Source organism: Arvicola amphibius, chromosome 8 (assembly GCF_903992535.2).
Source record: "Arvicola amphibius chromosome 8, mArvAmp1.2, whole genome shotgun sequence".
NCBI lineage: Eukaryota > Metazoa > Chordata > Mammalia > Rodentia > Cricetidae > Arvicola > Arvicola amphibius.
The window spans coordinates 1,422,829-1,436,735 of record NC_052054.1 but is presented as its reverse complement, the minus strand read 5'-3'; the positions used below and the strand labels follow the sequence as shown (position 1 = coordinate 1,436,735).

General features: G+C 38.4%; 1 protein-coding gene across 1 annotated transcript in view; it reads left to right on the top strand.

The window, feature by feature from the left end:
• The window catches only part of Chd1 (chromodomain helicase DNA binding protein 1), a 73,559-nt gene that overhangs the window by 16,290 nt on the left and 43,362 nt on the right, over positions 1-13,907 (top strand). The window contains 9 exon segments of the mRNA XM_038339033.1: positions 2,505-2,706; positions 3,660-3,773; positions 7,029-7,093; positions 9,422-9,571; positions 9,698-9,966; positions 11,023-11,248; positions 11,852-11,952; positions 12,296-12,474; positions 13,626-13,753. Of these exon segments, the coding sequence (XP_038194961.1) occupies positions 2,505-2,706; positions 3,660-3,773; positions 7,029-7,093; positions 9,422-9,571; positions 9,698-9,966; positions 11,023-11,248; positions 11,852-11,952; positions 12,296-12,474; positions 13,626-13,753 (1,434 nt within the window).

The window sequence follows — 13,907 nt, the reverse complement described above, 5'->3', positions numbered from 1 at the left end:
TACTATACTAAGTATGGTGCAGCAGTAATTGGTTGTACAGGCACCTACAGACAAGAGCCTAGGAGTGGGTTAGCTGAGTTATAGTATTTTTATTTTTATTTTGGACAAACCTCTATTCTTATTTCCATAGTGACTTCACCTACACACATTAAAGGAAAGTCATAAAATCCCAAATAGTGAGCATCTTTTCGTTGAGTCACCTGCCATTGGGCAGTCTCCTAGGAAGAGCAGCCCCACATTTCTGCTCTCTTAGGTTTATACTTAGCTCCAGGGACTTTGTGCTGTGGTGTCTGTCTGTTTGTCTGTCTGTCTGTCTGTAATTTGGAAATAGGTTACGAGAATCTTGCCTCTTGCATATTAACTTAGTATACCCTTTCTAAGAATAAGGTATTTTTTGACCTAAACCCCATGAGTCAGCATGCTGAATACGTTTCTGTTTCTGTCAGTCACCCCAGTTGTTAGTATGCAGACTAAGGTCACATACAATGGGCTGTGTATCTTTTATCTCTTTTAGTCTGGAACAGCTGTTTGTTAAATTGTCTTTGAGTACTATACATCAGTCACTTAATATAGTATATATTTCTGTTTGTATTTGTTTGATGTGCACTTTTAATTAAGTTCAAGTTATGCATCCTTCAAATGATAGTCTATCTGCTCCTGTAGCGTAAAGTGTATCATTATCACTATGTTCTGTAGTTACCTTATTGTGCCGTCGGCCACCAGAATTCCTCCCCAACCTGGCACAGTCTTTATTCCACTGAAGAACAATTCAGTATGCTACTTTGGACTTTAATGCCAAAGTTCAACGCTTGTGAATAGTAAGCATGCGCCATTACTCTAGCAGGAAGAAGAATCTCTTTTAGAGCCTCTGCCCTAAATTCTATTACCCATCCATTGTCTTCATTATGGAGGTAGCATGTTAGGTCTCAAATTGTCACCAGGGATGTCACTGAATTTCTGATCTCCTGCCTCCTCCACCTCCTTAGTATTTACAGGCAGGTTTCACTTGCCCAGTTTTATACTGGCATCAAACTCAGGGCTCTTATATGTTAGGGAAGCACATTTTATGCTGTGTGCTTTAGTGAAGATAAGCACCCCAAAGAGTAGCAATCTAAGACCTTTCCTATTGTTAGTTTTTTTTTCTTGTGAAGAATAAATTTAACAGTACTTTTTATTAAGCGTTCTTAATTGCTTTACCAAACCTGGTCATGTCTAGATCAGCTGTTATAAACATGTAAACATAGCACAGGAAGCTGCTTATCTGCTTACATAGCCACCTCAAGGTAGAAGTTCTTTGGATGGTAAAAACTTTGTGCCATTTAAGTGTCTCTGGGTCTGACATATGAGTCAGTAAAGTTACTTGAATTAGTGATTTTTCTTATCTGGTGAGTTAATAGAGAAAATGGTCAGGAAAAAAATTTCTCTAATGGAATTGCTAAGTTTGTCTCAAATACAGTGATATCTGGGGGGTCTTGGAACTGTATGTTTTGGGGAGGGAAATAATGGTGGGAAGGGTGGGGATGGGGAGAAGAGAGCAGTTCTGTCAGAAGAGCAGTTCTGTCTGCCTCTAGTCAGACAACCAGGAGTCTGACTAGAGGCAGAGCTCTGCTTCGTGTTTTTATGAAATAAAATTCTGCTACATTTTCCAAAGCAGAAGATATATTTGTTAATTTTAGCATGCTTTTTAATTTGTAGAATAAAAATCCTTTCTGGAAACTTACTACTCTATTTTACAAGTCTGTTAGGTCCTTCTGGAGAAATAGTTTTAATATAGTCTGTCAATAAGTTGTGCCATCTGGTGGTATTTTTGAAAATTACAGAAGGCAGCCTCCGAAGTGCTAGAATTTCAGGTTTGCATTACATATTGACAGAAATAATCTTGAAAAGAAGTAGAAACCTGAAATGAGTTTATTTTCTAGCTACTGTAGTAAGCATTCCCAACACATTTATTAACTTCTTTATATAGTTCCTAACTTAAACTGTTAGGGCTAGTCTCTCTCTCTCTCTCTCTCTCTCTCTCTCTCTCTCTCTCTCTCTCTCTCTCCAGTCATTTATTTATTTAGCTAGCTAGCTATTATGTGTAGTGTTCTGCCTGCATGTATGCCAGCAGGCCAGAAGAGGGCATCAGATCTCTTTGCAGATGGTTGTAAGCCACCATGTGGTTGCTGGGAATTGAACTCAGGACCTCTGGAAGAATAGCCACTGGTCTTAACTGCTGAGCCATCTCTCCAGGCACAGGGCTAGTCTCTTAAAGGGGTTTTGCACTATTACTTAAACATCTTGTCTTCTAGTTTCTAGCCCAGGATCCTGTACTTGGTAGGCCTGGCACATGATATTTGAGGGAGATTATAATCTTACAGATATGGATGTCTGTTACTATAAATGGACATGCCCCTTGGTATTGGGCCACAGATATTGCAGTAGTAAACTGTATGTGTAGCTTTCTGCTGAGAACTTAAATTCCTGTTGAATTTTGCTTTAAGTCTTTTATTTCCAACTTGTAGCCAGTCGGAAGATGATTCTGGGTCAGCATCAGGCTCTGGATCCGGCTCAAGTTCTGGCAGCAGCAGTGGTGGAAGCAGCAGCCAATCTGGGAGCAGCGACTCTGATTCTGGTTCTGACTCAGGAAGTCAGTCAGAGTCTGAGTCAGATACATCCCAAGAAAACAAAGTCCAAGCAAAACCACCAAAAGTTGATGGAGCCGAGGTAATTCAGTGTAAAGTAGGGTTCTTTAATTACTTTGGAAAGACTTACACAGTTGTCATCACAAGTAGAGTTTTGAGGAAAAAAATAGATTTATTTTTCATGAATCAGAAGCTGTGGCCATATACCTTAACTGGCTTAAAAGAGAAGCAAATGGCTATAAAATACTTACATACAAAAGTGAAACCTTGTCTGCCTCTTTAAGATAGAAGTTAAATTTTGTAACTGGAAAAAGTCATGGACTGAGAGTGTAGCTCAGTAGTACAGTCCCTGCCTAACATGCACAAAACTCTGGCTTTGGTTTCTAGCACCACAAACACCAAATGATAGAAATTGAGTTCTTGGACAAAAGTTGTCCAGTCAGGCTTACATAGTCTGCCCTCAAGGGTGTTTTGTTGCTGGTAGCCGGAGGCCCCTACAGAACCGTTTCCTGGCAGTTATTGTAGGCTAGGATGAGGTTGGAGACAAGTGGATGGATAACTAAACGTGCCCATCTTCATGGCAGTGCATGCTGGTGCTCAGTACCAGTCCCTGGAAAGCTAAGATGCTTGGGCCGGAAATTTAAATCATGTGCAACTTTGTGAATGGGGAGTCCCCAGTCTACCATCACTCCCAAAACTGCTTAGCGACATGGTTTATATTTTGACTTTGGCTTTTCACCTTCATTTAACACAGGAGAACATAGGTAACCACACTGTGACTGAGAGTACTAGAGCACATCACCACTTAGTTTTGGAATATAACATTTGAAGCACCAAGAGCATGATGAGTACTGTATACAGAATCAACATGGCATTTCTCATATTCACCTGAAGCCCTGCATTTTCTTTCATTGTTTTGCAGGAACACTGCATTTATATAATGAGTGAGGAAAATAATTTAGTTTGGGGGTGTAAATGTTTGAACTACAGTTTGCACTACATTTCAGTTCTCCCTGCTTTGTGTTTCTGGTACAGTTTTGGAAATCTAACCCTAGCATTCTGGCTGTTCAGAGATCGGCAATGCTTAAGAAGCAGCCGCAGCAGCCGCAGCAGCCGCATCCAGCTTCATCTAACAGTGGATCAGAAGAGGTAAGTTCACTGTCAGCTGTTGCTCAGAAGTTGACACAGGCCACTCACTAAATACAGATGCTGTGCATGAATAGGAGGGACCTGTGTTTAGATACAGTGTCATGGATTGTAGCGTACAGACACCTTTTTCTTTTGTACCAATATTTTTACTTTTAGAGATTAATCAGAAATAATTAATGGGACCTTTATGTGCATTTGCTCATCACAGCAAAACAAAATAGGTTTGGTGGTACCTGCCTGCTGTCGCAGCTCTTAAGAGGGTGAAGCAAGGTAGATTATAAGTTAGGCTATATGAGTTTGAGACCAACCTACCATAACTAGGAAAATACTCTTTCAGGTTAAAAACTAAATAAACAAAAGCTGAAATTTCAAGAAATATTAAATAGAGTGAATTGGCATGGTAGTGTTTGTCTGTAATCTTAGAACTTGCGAGGCTGAGGCAAAAGGATCGTGACTTGGAGGCCTTTTAACGTCCCGTCCCCAGTATTTTGTATCCATGTGTACAGGCACGCATATTTCAGTGGATAAAGACACACTAATTCTGTACAAAATATGAGCTTGGATTTGTTTTCATTTACTTTCTAGTACTATGCTAAACACTGACCACGAGCCGCTTGGGGAAAAAGGGTTTATTTCATCTCATACCTTACTGTCTGTCCTGAAGGGAAGTCAGGAGAGGAATCTGGAGGAGGGACTGAAGCAGAGGCTGCTGCTTATTGGCTTGCTCTTTAGGTTAATACCACATGTTACTAGGCTAGTCTGTGGGATGCCTGTAGGCAATCTGATGGAAGTGTTCTTTTCTGAATTGAGGTTCCTCTTCCTAGATAACTCTAGTTTGTGTTAAGATGGCAAAAAACGTGACGTATGTACTCATTCACATGGTATCTTGATCTGAAGAATTCCCAGTTGGTTTGTGTTGTTATAATTTATTAATATTTAGTGTATATACAATATAGTACTATGTACATATCCTACTGTGGATTACTTTACTTTCTGTTAGTGTATGTATTTGTATATTGTAGTGTCAATACACTTCTTAAAGAAATTTTATTTATTTACTTTACAAGATTTTTCCCATTGCTAGGCCTTGTGCATAGGGTGGTACTCTATTGAATGTCACCACGCCCCATCCTCTGACATTCAGTGCGTGCACACACTGTAATAGACCTTTGTGTTTAGAACATTCAAAACCTTTTCTATTGGCTACTTTAAAATTATTGGTTATGAACTGTAACTATCCTGCTGTGCAGGACAGCATCAAATTCTTCTTACACAGCTGCACCCTGTACCCATTAACCATCTTCTTTTCAGCCCTCCTTGGCCTCTCTTAGGCTCTGAAACTACTTCCTTTCTTTTCTTTTCTTTTCTGTAGTGATGAGCTGCAGGCCTGCTTTTCGTCCTGCCCAGCTCCCACACGGCTAGCTTTACATGTGAAATAACAACACACAAATTGTATTCTTTTGAACACAGCCTGGCCCTTAGTTTCAGCCTCTTACTCACATCTTGACTAACCCATATCTAATAATCTATGTAACACCATGATGGTGTCTTACCTGGAAAGATTCAGCATGTCTGACCTGGTGGCTTGCTCCATCGCATCTGGCATCTCTCTGAGGAGAGGCACGGCAGTCTGCCTCACTTAGGAGAGGCGTGGCAATTGTCTGAGCCATCTACCTCACTTCCTTTTTCCTGTTCTGTCTACTCCACCCACCTAAGGGCTGGCCAATCAAATGGGCCAGGCAGTTTCTTTATTAGCCAATGGGAATCCTCCATCATTTCCCCTTTTTCTGTTTAAAAAAAAGGCTTTAACTTTAACATAGTAAAATTACATATAACAAAACAGTTATCAAGTAAGAATTACAGTTACAGTATTTATATCTACTTTATCTTTTATCATAACTAAGGAAAACTATAACTATCTATCCATTCTTCAACTCCATCAAAGACTCCAGAAGGATATAATATTACCTAAGTAAACAAGAAATAAGCAACTTCCAAACTCTAGAAAGCTTTTAAAGTGAAAGCTTTTCTTTTTTGTTTAAACAGAAAAAGGGGAAATGATGTAGGTGTGTCTTCTATGTATCTGATGATTTCATTGGATAATTAATAAAGAAACTGCCTGGCCCATTTGATTGGCCAGCCTTTAGGTGGGCAGAGTAGACAGAACGGGAAGAAGGAAGTGAGGTAGATGGCTCAGTCAGATGCTACGCCTCTCCTAAGTTAGACAGACTGCCGTGCCTCTCCTCAGAGAGAAGCCAGACGCGATGAAGCTTCAGCCCAAGATGGATGTATGCTAGAAACTAAACGGTAAGGCACCACTTCGTGGTGCTACACAGATTATTAGATATGGGTTAATCAAGATGTGAGTAAGAGGCCAATCAAATGGGCCAGGCAGTTTCTTTATTAGCCAATGGGAATCCTCCATCACTTTTCTTTTCTTTTCTTTTTTCTTTTCTTTTCTTTTCTTTTCTTTTTTTATTTTTCGAGACAGGGTTTCTCTGTGGCTTTGGAGCCTGACCTGGAACTAGCTCTTGTAGACCAGGCTGGCCTCAAACTCACAGAGATCCGTCTGCCTCTGCCTCTCGAGTGCTGGGATTAAAGGCATGCGCCACCACTGCCCGGCTACTTATTTTCTTTTTTTACTTCTCTGAAAGCAGCTTTTTAGCTTCTGCTGTATGTGAGAACCTTATTTCACTTAAGCTGATGTGCTCCATTTTCATCTATGTTGGCTGCAAATGACTGCATTTCCTTATTTTGTATGGCTAAATAGTATTTCATTGTGTGTACATACCAAATTTTTTCATTTGTTTATCAATGGATACATTTTATTTCATATGGCTACTGAATAACCTCAAATTATTGAAATATTATATTAAGAGAATAGACTTTAAAAGAATAAACATGTTTTTATGTATTGACAAGAATACCTGGATGTTTCTTCGAATACATTTTAGAAAAAAAAATCAATTCAAGATTTTATTGAATCTGTAATCTGAAATAGTAATGAATGATCTCTAGGATACTAGGTCTGATTTTTTACAAAATAGCAATGTTATTTTACTTTCTCAACTTCACTGTCTTAATTTGTAATAAAAATGCTTTTAATTACTTTAAGCTAATAACATAAAGCAACATGGAACAAAAAGAAGGCTTTACAGGTATTGTTAGCACAATGAATGTCTAGCAGGCATAGCAAGTGAAACTCTGCTAACTTGGTTAGAGTGTGAGTAACTGCCACTGCCCTTGTTTCTCTAGGATTCCTCTAGCAGCGAAGACTCGGATGGCTCCTCCAGTGAGGTCAAGAGGAAAAAACATAACGAGTATGTGACTTTGTTCACTTGGGAAGTACTGTGGTGTTGTATTTCTTCTTTGTAAATTTCCTTTCCAAAAGTAGTTTCTAAAATTCTTAGTTCATGGTATTTTTGAAGTTAATTTAGACCACTGCCTAAACAATGGCTTTCTGTAGCCATGTGAGGTCTGTTTTATACCAGGTCTTTATTAAAGATCAACTTTAAGTGATATCAAAATACTACTTTCCAAATATTTCTAAACTTGGGAGAAAAACACATAAGATTGCAGGATGATTGATTGATGTGGTTGTTGTGTGAGTTACCCATACATTTCATCTACACATGAAGTTCACTTTCTTCTGCAGAACCCACTTAGAAAGTCGTTATAATTGCCTTTTGCCTCAGTCTTGCAAGTTCTAAGATTACAGACATACACTACCATGCCAATTCATTCTGTTCACTATTTCTCACAGTTTTTGAATGTTTATAATCTTAAGATTCATACTTAGTTTATGGAAATTCTGTTTTTGTGTTTTTGGATGTCTTCTGTTTCTCTCTTCTTTCTCTCAGGCACGCCCATTACTAGGTGTTTTTTGTATGATCAAGTTTGACTCTGTAAATCTTACTGTGTTGTGCTTTGTCTTTGTTTTGATGTGCGCATTGTATCTGATTTCCCCAGATCTGTTTTATGGATTTGTGTGATCAAACACGAGGCTGCACACATGCCAGAAGAGCACTGGCATTGAGCTACCCTGTATTCCCATTTTCAGTGAAAACTATGATGTATTCTCAGCTCTGGTGCCTTCTCGGCTGCTTATATCTTCTGTCGAGCTGTTCATTTTGCAATTAGCATGGATTTAAGCACATAATAACACGTAATTTGGGCTGATGTGTGATCTTGATTGAGTATAAAAGTTTTTTCCATGTGTCCTACATAAGGCTCCTTTTAGGATCCAAGACCCCAATATCAAAATAATTGGCTTCTATGTTGCTTCATGGTCTGATTTTGTGTGTGTTTGGTCATAGTCACAATTTATGTAGCGTATATCAAGCAGTGGAACAAAAACATTACCTGAATTAGGGTTTAGTACAGGTTGTATATTGCTACCATATGCTTGTGGCCAGAGGTGTTAGAGGTTTTAGAATTTAGCAAATTTAGTAGTATTTGCATATACTTTACCTCTTGGTTACCTGAAACCTAAACTTCAAACTTCCAAAATCTCAAATCTGAATCTTTTCAAAAGTTTCAAGATTTTAGATTTTCTTATTAAGAATGCTCAAGTATAAGAATCTAATATGTATCCTTTATCTGAACTGTATATAAAAATTGCAAAATATTAGCAGGTAGTTCTAATATTTTCTTTGCATGATGATTGGAAAGAAACTAAGTAGACTAAAATAGGAAAGATAAACGTCATTATTTATTGAATATTGGTTGAGTTGTACTGTTAGGGTGGCTTAGTGTCTGTTTTATATTCTTCTATAATGAAGCTTTTTTTTTTTTCATAGAGAACACATACTATTATCTAAAACTCAGTTTTGGGGCTAAAAGATGTCTCAGCAATTAAGAGCACTGGCTGCTTTTCCAGAGGACAAAGGTTTAGTTCCCAATAACCACTCATATGGTAGCTAGCAGCAGTCTACAATTCCAGACTCAGGGAATCTGACATGCCATTCTGGCCTCTGGGCACCAGGAATGCAGGTGGTGTACAGACATACATGCAGACAAAACACCCATGCACATAAAAGGATATGATTTTTTTTATTTTTTTCCCCAGCCCATAAGTCATTTGTTGTTCACTGCAGTGCAGGCTCCTCACCCAGAGAAGGGTCATTCAATGTGTGGGTGCTCCCTTGTTGTTTACGTGCTTGGCTGGAGTCTTCCCCTTGGACTGCTCAAAGTCCTAATTACCCTGTGTGTAGACAAAACAAAGCCTTGCAGGTGTGGGCACCGCTGAGTCGCCGCGATGCACGTGGTGAATGCAGCGAAGCGCGACTGGAGGGCCTAGACCTCACCGTGCTGAGCCGCTGCTGCTGCACCGGAAGGATGCGCTTTTTAGAAATTATAGTCTCTGAAAAATCAAAATGAGCGGGGCTAGAATCCCTTCTGTTGTTTAAAGAACAGTATAGTATACAAACTTGTAACTGTTCATGTAGTATTTTTTCATTTGAGGTTTAAATGATCAGTAAAACCTTTACAAAGTATTTCTCATTATTACTCTACTGGGATTTATTATTTTTCAGTGTGGCTCAAAGCAGTAGTTTTCTTTAGATTCAATGGATAGAATTTAGTTTTGATCATGTTTGTATTTTAGTAATGTTAATGATTAATATCTAAATAAAAATGTTTATATGCAGTGAAGATTGGCAAATGTCTGGCTCAGGATCCCCATCTCAGTCTGGTTCAGACTCAGACTCTGAAGACGAGCGAGAGAAAAGCAGCTGTGAGGAGACGGAATCTGACTATGAGCCCAAAAACAAAGTCAAAAGCAGGAAACCTCAAAGCAGGTAAGAATAGTAGCCTGTCATTTAGAGAAGGGCTTCCTCTTTTTGTTTTTGTTTTTGGTATAGTTTCTTAAAAATTTTTTATGCTAGTGTTTCTGTAAACTTGCTTTTCCTCTTTCCTTTTCTCAGATCTAAGTCAAAAAATGGGAAAAAAATTCTTGGACAAAAAAAGAGACAGATTGATTCGTCTGAAGATGAGGATGATGAAGATTATGATAATGATAAACGAAGCTCTCGCCGCCAAGCCACAGTTAATGTGAGCTACAAGGAAGATGAAGACATGAAGACAGACTCTGACGACCTGCTGGAAGTCTGTGGAGAGGATGCTCCTCAGCCTGAGGAGGAGGAGTTTGAAACAATAGAACGGTTTATGGATTGCAGATTTGGGAGGAGAGGAGGTATGGTTGCAAAAAGGTTTGCTTATGCAAATATTTACCAAAGGACAGTATTTTCTAAAGACTTTCTAGTGTGGAAAGCAAAGAAAGTGAATTTTCATCTATTTTATTTATTTGCTTCAAAATGTACAATACATTGCTTGGCCCATGTGTCTCTGAAAAATGTCCCTGTTAAACAGTCCTTGTTAGGTAGTGGGAAGGTTTTTAACTTAATAGATTTATATTTTTCTTATGTTTTATTTTTTTTTTTAAATATTTATTTATTTATTATGTATACAATGTTCTGTCTGTGTGTATGCCTGAAGGCCAGAAGAGGGCACCAGACCTCATTACAGATGGTTGTGAGCCGCCATGTGGTTGCCGGGAATTGAACTCAGGACCTTTGGAAGAGCAGGCAATGCTCTTAACCTCTGAGCCATCTCTCCAGCCCTATTTTTCTTATGTTTTAAATCATTTGTTTCTCTTTATATGCTTTCAACCTAAAGAAATTTTTTTTTGGACAAACCCCCCCCCCCCCTGTCTTGAATATATATGGGCATCTTATTGCTTAATGTAACTGGAAAGTAAAATAATTAAAATAGCAATTTCCAAACATTACTTACTGTACGTTAATGGGTATGTTGTTGAGTATCTCACTGTATTTTGAAAAATTGGTTTTCCTTACTTAATTAAAAAAATTGCATTTAGTGTATGCACATGTGTATGGGTCTGCGGTGCCCAGAGGACAACTTGTGTGAGTTGGTTCCTTCTGTCATGTGAGTCCTGGGGTAGAGCCCAGGTTATCAAGCTTGATGGCAAGAGCTTCTACCTGAGGAGCCGTCACACAGCCCCTGTTTTCCTTATTTTTAAAGCTCAAGAGAAGGAAGAATTGAACTAGATAAATCTTCACTCCAAAATGTTGAGTGTCCTTTATTTCTATGTGATATAATTTCCCATATTTTTTTGTATTTTAATAGTTTGTTTATCTAATGAGTGTTTTATACATATACTCTTGAAACTTCGTATTTGAAAGAAAATGACCCTGTAACAGAATTACATGGATTTTTCTTTTGCCTTTAGCTACTGGTGCTACTACGACCATTTATGCTGTTGAAGCAGATGGTGACCCCAATGCAGGATTTGAAAAAAACAAAGAGCCAGGAGACATACAGTATTTAATTAAATGGAAAGGATGGTCACACATCCACAACACTTGGGAGACAGAAGAAACCCTCAAGCAGCAGAATGTTAGAGGGATGAAAAAATTGGATAATTATAAGAAAAAAGATCAGGAAACAAAAAGATGGTAAAAAATGCTTTTTTTAAAAATACTTGAAGATTACAGTTAACTAAGCTTTTTGGTATTAAGAAATATGTAACTAAGAATAAAATGACAGCCTCAAATATTTTTAATTAATTAATTAATTTGGTATGCAGTGTTAGTTTCCATGTCTGCCTACGTGCCAGAAGAGGGCATCAGATCTCATTATAGCTAGCTGTAAGCCACTATGTGGTTGCTGGGAATTGAACTCAGGGCCTCTGGAAGAACAGTCAGTGTTCTTAACCTCTGAGCCATCTCTCCAGCCCCAGCCTCAAATATTTTATAGTCTATATTATTTTATCTCAGGGTGAATGTTTTAGGAATATTCAGGTTTGAATTTGTCTTTTATAAGAATCACACAGACTAAGATTTTGTGAATTTGGAAACCAGTGATGTTGGTCAGGGCGTAAGCCTAGTACTAGAGTGCTTACCTCTGGAGTGCCAGGCCCTGAGTTCCGTTCCTAGCCTTGCTCAGACTTGGCTCACAGCATTAAAGGGTACAGTGGGAACTTGTCTAAGAGTAACTGTCAGCAAGATGAGTTGTTTAGAGGAAAATCTGAAGTCTGTTGTTGCTTCAAAATTTTTCAGGCTGAAAAATGCTTCTCCAGAAGATGTGGAATATTATAATTGTCAGCAAGAACTTACAGATGATCTACACAAACAGTATCAGATAGTGGAGCGTATAATTGGTTAGTAGCTAAATAAATTTGATAAATGTTATCTGTGTTTTTGAGATGGGATCCCATTATGTTGCCAATGATGCTCTCAATCTCAGAATCCTTGTACCTCAGCTTCTTGAGCAGCTGGGATTGCAAGTGTATACTCCCAAACCTGCCTTCAGACTTATCTGTGCTTGAAGTCATGTAAGCAAACATCAGAAGTTTACTGTTTACACATAAAATGCAGTAGCTTGGTTTTACCAAAATAAAGTATTGCAATGAGGATGACTAATTTTCATTTATGTAGCCTTTACTGAGTATGTCTCTCATGTAATTAAATATAAATACAATGAATACCTGATTCATCTCACAGCTCATTCCAATCAAAAATCAGCAGCTGGTCTTCCTGATTATTATTGCAAATGGCAGGGGCTTCCATACTCAGAGTGCAGCTGGGAGGATGGAGCTCTCATTTCCAAAAAGTTTCAGACGTGCATCGATGAATATTTTAGCAGGAATCAGTCAAAAACTACTCCTTTTAAAGATTGCAAAGTGAGTACCGACCTTTTTAATGATTGCAAATGTGTGTGTTACAAGCCTATATGGAGAGCTGAATTTTGATTTCATGTATGCTGTATGAGTACTTAGTTAGATACTCCTTTTAGAGAAACTGAGATTCCTCTAGTGGCATTTGTTTAAAATATGGTAAATGATGGTAAGGATGATGGTGTGGGGAGGCTGAGCAGAGAACATTCCCCTTGAAGTTAGAAGGGTATGTTTGGGTGCAAAGGAGCAAATCCTGCTCCGGGAAGCAAGCCTGGAGTTGAACATACTCACGAGAAACTATCTACCTTCCCAGGACTTTTGAAGCTTAAATAGTTTACATGAAAATTAGTGTTAGTTTTAAAGTCTAGATACTACTTTATTACATTGGAGCAATGGTGATGCATGAATGTGACATTCCTTCCTTGGCCTGTGTATATATGGGAACTGAATTCCCTTAGTCATTTTTTGTTCAAAAAAAAAAAAAGGAAGGTGAAATACTTTACATTCTTGCTGGAATCAGAAAGTAGCCATGTACAAATGAATCATCAGATACATACATATTTTTGTTCTGTTTGAGTACTGGCATTTCCAGGAGATGTGGAATATTATTGCCAGCAAAAACTTAGAGGTGAGCTGGGCGGTGGGGGCACACGCCTTTAATCCCAGCACTCAGGAGGCAGAGGCTGTGAGTTCGAGGTCAGCCTTGGTCTACAAGAGCTAGTTCCAGGACAGGCTCCAAAGCCACAGAGAAACCCTGTCTCTAAAAACCAAAAAGAAAAAAAAAAGAAGTTAGAGGTGATGTACACACCTCTATCAGATAGTGTATCAGATAGTGGAGTGTATAATTAGTTAGTAGTAGATTTGATGAAACTGTTTTGTGATTTTTGAGCTGGGATTCTGTTATCTTACCCATGTTAACTTGAGCTCAGGATTCTCATGCCTCATGTTTTTGTCTCATCTATTGAGTAGGAGGGTTATGGGTGTATACTGTTGTGCTTGGCTTCCCAGGCATTTTGAATCATGGAACCTCTGAAATGAATGATTTGAAATAAATGTTAATGCTTTTGGTGAAAGATAGGCTAAAGGGCATTTATCTTTTTGCATGCTTTCTTATATTAAGTAATTCTACATATTAATGATGTTTATTCTGATCAAAGGTATTGAAACAAAGACCAAGATTTGTAGCTCTGAAGAAGCAACCATCCTATATTGGAGGACACGAGGGTTTAGAATTGAGAGACTATCAGCTGAATGGTTTAAATTGGCTTGCTCACTCTTGGTGCAAGTAAGTATATTCTGAGTCATGTATTTACAATGAGAGAGTGAGACTTCCCCATTTCCTTACAGGTTACCAGGTTCTTCCTTTAAAGGTTAACTCACTTGTCAGTGTTCTCCAATAACCACCTAGAGGCATCAGAGATTTCCATAGCCTGAAACAC